This window comes from Acipenser ruthenus, chromosome 8 (assembly GCF_902713425.1).
Source record: "Acipenser ruthenus chromosome 8, fAciRut3.2 maternal haplotype, whole genome shotgun sequence".
In the NCBI taxonomy this organism is placed as follows: domain Eukaryota; kingdom Metazoa; phylum Chordata; class Actinopteri; order Acipenseriformes; family Acipenseridae; genus Acipenser; species Acipenser ruthenus.
The window spans coordinates 5,049,830-5,058,710 of NC_081196.1; the positions used below are offsets into that span (position 1 = coordinate 5,049,830).

Here is an 8,881-nt window from a genome sequence, read left to right on the forward strand (position 1 = left end):
AGTTTCATTTTTCAATAGAGATGTGCTGAAATGCCCCAGTGGTGGATAGTGCTATAGTGCCATCATTAGCCATGGCCAGGTTCTTTAGTACAGCACAACACAATGTACATCATTCATATCTGCACTTTAACAGGCAAACCTTTACAAAGGCTGTTTGCCATTGACTTTTATTAGGATTCTAAATCTGTGTATCCTTTGATATGCAGGATACTGTCCACATTTGATATACAGGGCATCACAAAGTCTTCCAGCGACCGCATAGCCTTGCAACCTGTCACCGAATGATTGATTAATATATTAAAGTCTTACTCAGAGCCGAAAAGGCACTTACTGGAATATTTTATTAAAAACCAGGATAGTAAAACAAGGAAAGACCAAAACCCTTGTCATATAATAACTAGAGGATGCATCAAGTGCTGGAAAAGTGTTGGTCCCCTCAAAGCGAGCTGTAGTGATCACTGCAATATCTGAACATCACAGGTGAATTAAACCAGACAGGACCTGTCAAAAATACACTGTGATATAAGTAAGGTAATATTGCGTGGTCTGAAAGAGGTCCTTTTGTGCAATTATGGGAAGACCTCACTAGATGTGGATATGAGATACAGTGCAATGGACAATACCTATCACCAGAGATCAAAGATGACAACCACTCCAGCATAACTGAATAGCTATAGATCACATGGTTGTAAGAAACACATAATAAGCCATTTGTTGCTGGTCTGCTTACTGTATGTGTTAATGAATCATTTTCAAAAATTAAGAGCATCAATAGGATACTAGCAGTACTTTCCAGGTTAATATTTATTGTATTTTAAATCATCTAACTGTTTGCTAAATCATGTGTAAATGCATCTATAATGGAAAGTTATCCCTGACAAATAAATGCATACATGCTAATACATCGCTGTACAGTGTTTAAAGTCATTTCTACAGGTATATCAAACTTGATAAATGATCAAACTCTTCTTAAAACAGAAAGGAAGCCTTAAATACATTTAAACTAAAAACGGTGGCTCTTTCAAATACTGTGCTACTTTATAACAAACAGCTTTGAATGGGGTCAGCCAAATGAATACCTTGAGAAAGTTGGAAGTGTCAGATGAGATTACACAGCTTGCCAGTCTTGAAACTCTGCATTAATGCATCTGGCTGTCCTTGGAGGCCTTCAGTCCAAGTACTGACCAGGCTTAGGGACCAGAATCCTTATACAGCTAAGACAAAAAGTTTTGCATCACCCTACAGAATATATATATTATGTCGCAATCCTAAAATTCTAGGTGATGCAAAACTTTTGGCCATAGCTGTACATTAAGTTAATATAAATTTCACTACATGACAAAAATGTTATTCCAAGGCTATGGTGTGTGAATGTTTAAAGTAATAACTAGACAACTGGCAACAAAGCTGGAAAATGCAGTGTGATAAAATACACATTTAGATTATTTTGTATTCATTCGGCTGGCCTTTATTTCACTGTAGTTCACCAGGAAATAAAACAAAAAACAGCAGGGTTCCTGTATTATTTGATGCCACAGAATAACATTGTTATTAGCACTGCAGCACCACCTTGTGGCTGGGATGTAGACAAGGTATGTATCTCTTCTAGGGACACCAATAGCATAATCAGTTTAATCATACTCAAAAAGATTGCAGTTAAAATATTGGATTGATACACATAACTGTAAGTGTTCAGTAATGGTAATACAATACTTTATTTATGAATAAATGGTACAAAATATATATATATATATACTGTATATACTGTATATGTATGATTCTATAAAAATGAATATGAATACACTGGAAGGTGCAGATAATAAGAAAACTGATTAGGAAACAAAAACTGTTAAAACATTGCAGCATTTACTTTATTAATTAAATGTGTCTCTAGTGGTTAGTGCAGTGCCGAAAATTATGCATTGTGCCAATATTTGCGCTAAGTAACATCCCATTATAAAGGTGAACAATCAGCTGAAATCTCTATTAATGTTTAACCCCAAGCTAATATAAGTGTTAAATGAGCCTCGATGCAGATATGGTTATAGAAATGGCTTGACTCGGCTGGATGCACATTCAGTTATTGAGCATTTTTGACAGGCCAGGTGTTTGTCGAAGTTTTTTGTTTAGGTAGCAGGCAATGCCTACCATCAACAGGGCGATCAGGGAGAGGAACCCCACAGCAATTCCCAGGCCAACGGAGATGCTTGTAACTTCATTTACTTGTGCAGAAGCAATCGCTGGAAATTCAAAAGGAAGGATTGATAATGATGATTATTTTCCACATATTCATTGCTGGTACATGCACATATATACACATGACTAGTAGAATCCCCCTGTAATGCTGTGGTGAAGCATCACCGTACAGTTTGGATAGATACACGTCCTAAAGGATCCGTGGCGACAGCAGGCTGTTGCCAAGCCTTATTAAAAACAGTGCCTTAAAGTAAGAGCAGACGAAAACTGTGAGGGACAGCAATTTTTATAACAGTAAAAACTGCCAAATAGTTATAGAATACACAGAAAAAACAAACAGCCATAGCATTTGTCGACCAACTGCTTTATATGGGCACACTGTCTCACACAGAGGTTCAAGTGTCAAGATAACTGTGCTGAAGATCTGCCGATCCTTTGCTGATTTAATGCAAACATCCTGAATGCCATGAATAAAGTAAAAAGATCTTTAGCACAAAAGGGAGAAAGCAGCGATAATGTTCAAATGCTTAGAAGATGTAAGAAAATAGTACTGTACAATGGAAAAAGTTCATAATATTCAATTTCACGTGTTGAATATCATATTATGTGAGTTCGTTATGATTCTCAATTGCCCCGTCTGCCTGCTCCCACAGAGATTGCTTCTGAAAAGACTCCTCAATGATGATTGCGGGGAAGCATACTAACGTTTTTGCTTCCCCACTTCACTAACCACAATCTGTCCTGAGCTATCTTTTTAGAAGCAATGGGATTTCACTGGAGTAGTTGGTATGAAGGAAATATGCTTGGTATGACTTACCTGCTTCTTTGGACTGCAGCACTGCAGTTAACGAAGGAGGAAAAAAAAATACACAATGTGTTATTTGACAGTTATTTCTTTCTTTATTTAAAATATCCACTCAACAAATCCATATTTGGATTTAGTTCAGTGGCTTTAAAAAAAAACAAAACATTACTTATCAATAGAAAATGCTACTTTCTAACTTATAACAAGTAATTTGTGTGACTATAGATGTTGAACCGCTTTGACGCATGTTGTATTTAATTGATGTGCCTGCCTTTAGTATTCAACAGTTTGCTGAAATCATCACGAACTTCAAACACCGACTCAAGAACAATACCTGAAGGTGGTTGGCTATTCCACAACTTGAAGGATTGTGAAACGTTCCCTGTTTTTCCTGCGCTCTGTGGCTCTGCTAGTTTCTTAAAGACTGTGTTTTAAGGGCATACCGCTCTCGGTGCTGGTTATGATCGGTCCTGAAGAGATGGTGGTGGGATCAGAGAGCACTGTCGGGGGAGGGGTTGCTCCCACTTCACGTCTCCTCCTCTTCGTGTTGCACTGCCAAGAGACAAAAAAGAGGAACTGAGAAACTGGGGACCGGCACTGATGAATGTCACAAGTGGGCTGTGGGTTCTTCCATCTCAAGTAGGACAACATCTTGAGAATTGGGGTGCTGGCATGTCACCGATTTCCATTGAAGAAATAATACAGAACCTTATCCATGTGAAGTTTCTCCCTCCCTCCCTCCTTGCTAACGTTTGAGCTAGAGGGTGTTTGAACAGCTCAGATCAGATTTCATTATTACAGCAGGACTCAATAGGAACAGAAGCATGCTGGATGTTAGTATTAGTCCATGGCTACACCTTCCTAATGAATTTGAAAAGAGCTTGTTATCATGTTCCATACATTATCTAGCGAATACGCAAATAAACTAAGCGATTAGCTGGGTCAATTCAGAGAACATGCACAGTACCCAGTGGATCTTTATTAGTTTGCACTTGTTAGGTTGTTAATTGGAGTTGTAAGGTGGAAATGGCAAATTTTATCCCACCTTCTGGTAGTATTTTGCAATGCAGCCTTTTTGTTCATAGCAGTGCTGTAATATTCTTTAATGGTGAAGTGCAATGACTACCTTGAAGTCTTTGCAGGCGCTGCTGTCACAGAGCCGGGTGATGCAGTGTAAATAGTAGGTAGAGACCGTCAGATTCTGCTGCTCAGTAAAGCGGAAAGCTGGGAAGCTGAACCTTGCATACTGGGTGTCACCGTTTACAATGATTGTTGTCCTTTTGTCTTCCGAACAGCTGTCAGAAATAATAAAAACAAAATAATGATTTCAATCAATAAATGCAATATACATACATGCATGCGTTCATACATACATACATACATACATACATACACACATACATACATACATACATACACACATACATACATACATACATTCCTTAAATATTTTTTTAGTGTTCTCGTTACCCAGGCAACCTGCACTTTCCCTATGCTAGGAAAACATTTCACGTTACACGGGTAACTTCCACCTCCATCTCCTTGAGCAACATTTCCCATTCATCCCTTGTATGGCACACATAGGGTTGCCATATGACTTAATGCACGCTAGGACAGTTTGGGACAGTTCAGGCTTTTCCACTCTCATCGCAATGCATTCTGGTACATTTGACCTGTCTCAGGTACCTTTCACAGCAGGACTACGTTTCCCAAAATGCACTGGAGTGTGAGTTGAAAAGCCCGAACTGTCCCAAACTGTCCTAGTTTACACAGAGTCATGTGGTAACCCTAGGCACACACCTCCTATATACCTCAAATAATCACTTACGTAACAAATAGATCAAAGTAGGTTGAGTTGCTGGGAAATTGAGAAGTGGAAGCATAGCAGCGATCAAGCAGAACGTTGAACCTGTAAAACAAGAACAGGAAAGGTGTTCCTATGTTTATATCAAATCACTTGTCAAAATTCCAGGTCATTCTGCTCTGTGTGCAGATGCCATCCCATGCAAAGGATGTCTGGTACGGTTCTGAAGTTAAAAAATAACAATGCCTTTTGTGTTTAAAAGCAGTTCCTGAGGACAGTGTTAGTTTTTGTGATTGATACTTTAGTTAGTTGCCACAGTTGAGCTGCCAGAACCGAGATCAGATTTGCTTTGCAGCTCTCTTGCCAAACAGCGTGAGATGACATCTCTTACACAAGAAGAGACACACAGTGTATTCACTGATAAAACTAGAAGGACACTTTCATTAAAATGAAGAGGGAGTCATGTGGTGTGGCCAACATGACTTTCTATATTTTCGTACCTGAATGTTTCATATTTAACTTTTAAGTCAAAAATCTTTCAATGCATATCTGACAACATATAACATATTTTAGCCGTTTGAACCATGAAAAAAAAACATATTTGTGAAACCATATACTGTATGTGTAATGATATTCAATATTGAATTTATATAAATTGGTTTAAGATATATTTAAATCAATTGTTCATACCATAGCAACATATTTGTGTGAAAAATGAAATCATGCTTCTGCTGTGGGTCTTCTATAGTGCTATGAAATGTAACACATGAGCTGCTCCTTACTTGCGTGTTAAATTAGTGGCCTTGACTTCCACATAAATATTGGTCTTTAAATTGAGTCCCGTCGGTGGTATTTGAAGTGGTGACGTGTAGTTTACATCCTGTCGCAAAACAAAAATAATCATGTATTAGCTTTCAGTCTTTTAAAAACTAAACATCTTTGTTCATTATTACTCAACTGAGAGACATGTTATTAGTTATATAAGCATATGCTATATTTCTATGCAAAAATATTTCCAGTCAGGCTACTTGTATTCATAATTTTATAGCTCCACCAATGTGCTGGACCTACTTTAAAAAGCTGGAGGCTCAGAGTACTGACGAAGCTTCCATTGTTGTCCTTTATTGCTATAGAGGACCCAACCCTGCAAAAGAAAAGTGCGAGAATACAAGCATCAGAAACCACTGGGATCTGTGGAAATGATATGAGGCAGACCTAGCACTGTTCTAAGTTATTTTCATATATTTTTTATTATCAAGCTGATTCTAGTAATCAGTGATGTAACGGCCAGTGTTGTGTGATACACTGCCGTTACAGAGTCTGCCCTGTCCCCACTGAGACGAGATGAGGTTAAAAGCTCTAAAACCCTGAACGCAGACCAGCTGGCTCTTTTGCATTGCAGTTAAGAGTGAGCTTGCAGTGTGCGAGGTTGCCGGTTCACGCCCAGCCTCCGCACTCTTACAATGTCCTGTTGGATCCTGATTCTCGGATATAGAGCTGTTTGCTTCTCTCTCTCTCTCTCTCTCTCTCTCTCTCTCTCTCTCTCTCTCTCTCTCTCTCTCTCTACTGTAAAAAGCCTCTGTTTAATAGATCCAGTCATTTTATGTTTCACAATCACAGAAACATATTTGAAAGTAAACATGCATTTATTTTGTGTGTTTGCACACAATAAGCAAAGCAGGTAAGACATTGATAACGATTGGGCTACCACTGCTCTTGTGGGGCGGATGACTAATTACAATGTTTTGCATGCATCTGAAGACGAGTAGCATCTCTTCAGGGGTAGTCTCAGAACTTGCAGGATTAATGACATGTTTCTATTGTATTTTGATGTTATTCGCTGTGTTATCTTACACATCTATCTTGGTATTGTTAACAAGGTATTCCAGTGGGTAGGTGCAGGAGTAAAGGTACACAAGATCCTCGTTGTATGTCACGATGCCAATTGATGGATCGCTTGATCGGATGATGCCGCTGATGTTTATTGTCTGGATATTTGAGAAGTCCTGGAAGATCCCAGTCCCAGATGTGCTTGTTATCTAAAAAAAAAAAAAAAAAAACAGTTAAAGACAAGACTGTTGAGTGAATATTGGAATAGCAATCTAAATGAAAAATAGTTAATGCCACAGTACAGCTATGGCCAAATGTTAACCAATTTTGCTTCATAAAGTGATGCACTTGATAACAGTTTGATTGCAACAAACAAGTTCGGGAATACTTTTAAATTAAAAACAAAAAAAACACAATGCCCAACGACTCAGTGATTCCGTATAAAATAATCTGAATGACAGTCAAATTGATTCTAGAAGAATTGATGAAAATAAAGTAGTGTAGAAATGATTTGATAGTGTTGCCCAAGTCTTGCCTTGTCCTGCGAAGGGGCGCCCTTGATTAAGGAACCATCTCTGACACTGGCCAACCAAGGCTGGTTGATGGAGAATCACCGACCCCCTAGAAGCGAGGTGCAGTGGCAAAGGAGGCGTGGGAGAAAGACTTCCAGAATATTATGGAAAAGGTGGGCTCAATATGTACAGCGATGGCCAAAAGTTTAGCATAACCTAGAATTTTAAGATTGACAAATAATATACTACAAAATGATGTTGCAAAAGTCTACCGGAAGCCATAACAGTAGTACAGCATTTCATGTTAGATTTTGAAAGAATGCCACATTTTTCAATTTTTGTTAAGTATACGGAAAACTAGAAAGCGGTATGTAATTCAATATGTTAATGTAACATTATTCAGCAGGTTTCATTCGACTTTATGAAGCCATAGCTGTATGTGATTAGGCAACAGGATTTCTCACACCCAGAATTGCAGCAAGGCCTTCTTTCAGACCACTGACCTTGAAGACGCTTCCACAGGAAGAGTTTTCATTGATGGGAAATTGGAATCTGAGTAGCGGAGGTGTAGCAGTGGTATCCAACGTTCCTTTGCAGTTTGGGTCTTGAAAGCGATTGTTCAGTGCCAGGAGAGATTCGTTGTAGCCGGAGAACATCACCGGGCAGACAAATATTGCCAGCTCCATGGTACCGGTTCCGCAGGTCACTAAGATGTCTGTCTTTTCTGCAGTTTATGAAAATGTGCAGGATGTTATACGGTTTAAAAAATAATGACAGAATCAACACTGGTCCTCAAGTACCACCCTGTAATGACCGCACGTATAGACAGCCTCCGACTTGAAACAACAGTTCTATGCTCCTCTCCCGATTTCATTACAAATAAAACAATAGTAAAACTAGCCACACTAGCCCTGCACCCAGTCCTGACATTCTTCCACGAGAATGCTGAAAACACTTACATGAAAATCTTGATTTTCTAGAATGACTTTAATGTTACTGTACAATATTTTCTACTTGAACGCCTATTATATTTATTAAGAAATAGTTTAAGACCAACATAGCAGATGCAGCAGCATGGCATTTAAGGTCATGTTTTATGTATCATGTATAAGCTTTAGATCATTGCTTTTGTGTCTCAGGATGAGAACAGGCATACCTGGGCGTCTGTAGCTGTCTCCACATTCAGCAATTGTCAGACCCTGGCTCTCTCTCAGCAGAGTAAGTGCAAGAAGTAATGAGAGGAGAAAACCCATCATGTCTGTAAAAAATATATATATATATTTATCAGATGAAACCACACATGAGGGGCTTTGTTTGCTTGAAGCAAGATTACTAAAAAAAACACAAGGCTGCATTTAAAATGTAGCTATGGGTGGGTATAGTTTACTAAGTATCAGAAGAGGTCAGTCTGAAGCTTCATCGATAGGTACAGTGGAAAGTGCTGCATTGAGCGCACAGCTCTCCCTTCTATAAAAAGCTGCATAGCTCAAGCCCTGGTCACAAATCTTTAACACAGAAACACAGCTTTACCCAGAAACAGAGTTTGATATTCATGAAACTGTTCTAGAGTGTGGGTTTGAGAAGGCAACAGCAGTACAGTTGCATGAAACTTATCTATAGCTACTGTAACGTATCTGTAATTGACTGCGGACACAGTTGGGTGCCTTAAAGACAGACAGGGTCAATAATCTACCGGGTATGATCAGGGTAAAGGATATTAATTATATTATAAAT

The 8,881-nt window shown here is 38.7% G+C and overlaps 1 protein-coding gene across 1 annotated transcript; it reads right to left on the reverse strand.

Moving 5' to 3' along the window:
- Window positions 1-436: 436 nt before the first annotated feature.
- LOC117406583 (zona pellucida-like domain-containing protein 1) lies at window positions 437-8,401 on the reverse strand. The gene is made up of 10 exons (XM_034010702.3): window positions 8,304-8,401; window positions 7,651-7,871; window positions 6,660-6,844; window positions 5,877-5,949; window positions 5,588-5,685; window positions 4,830-4,910; window positions 4,128-4,296; window positions 3,445-3,553; window positions 3,014-3,034; window positions 437-2,240 (listed from the first exon to the last, which is right to left on the reverse strand). Exons 1-10 carry the CDS (start codon window positions 8,398-8,400, stop codon window positions 2,077-2,079), a joined length of 1,218 nt encoding a protein of 405 aa, XP_033866593.3. The 5' UTR covers window position 8,401; the 3' UTR covers window positions 437-2,076.
- Window positions 8,402-8,881: the final 480 nt, after the last annotated feature.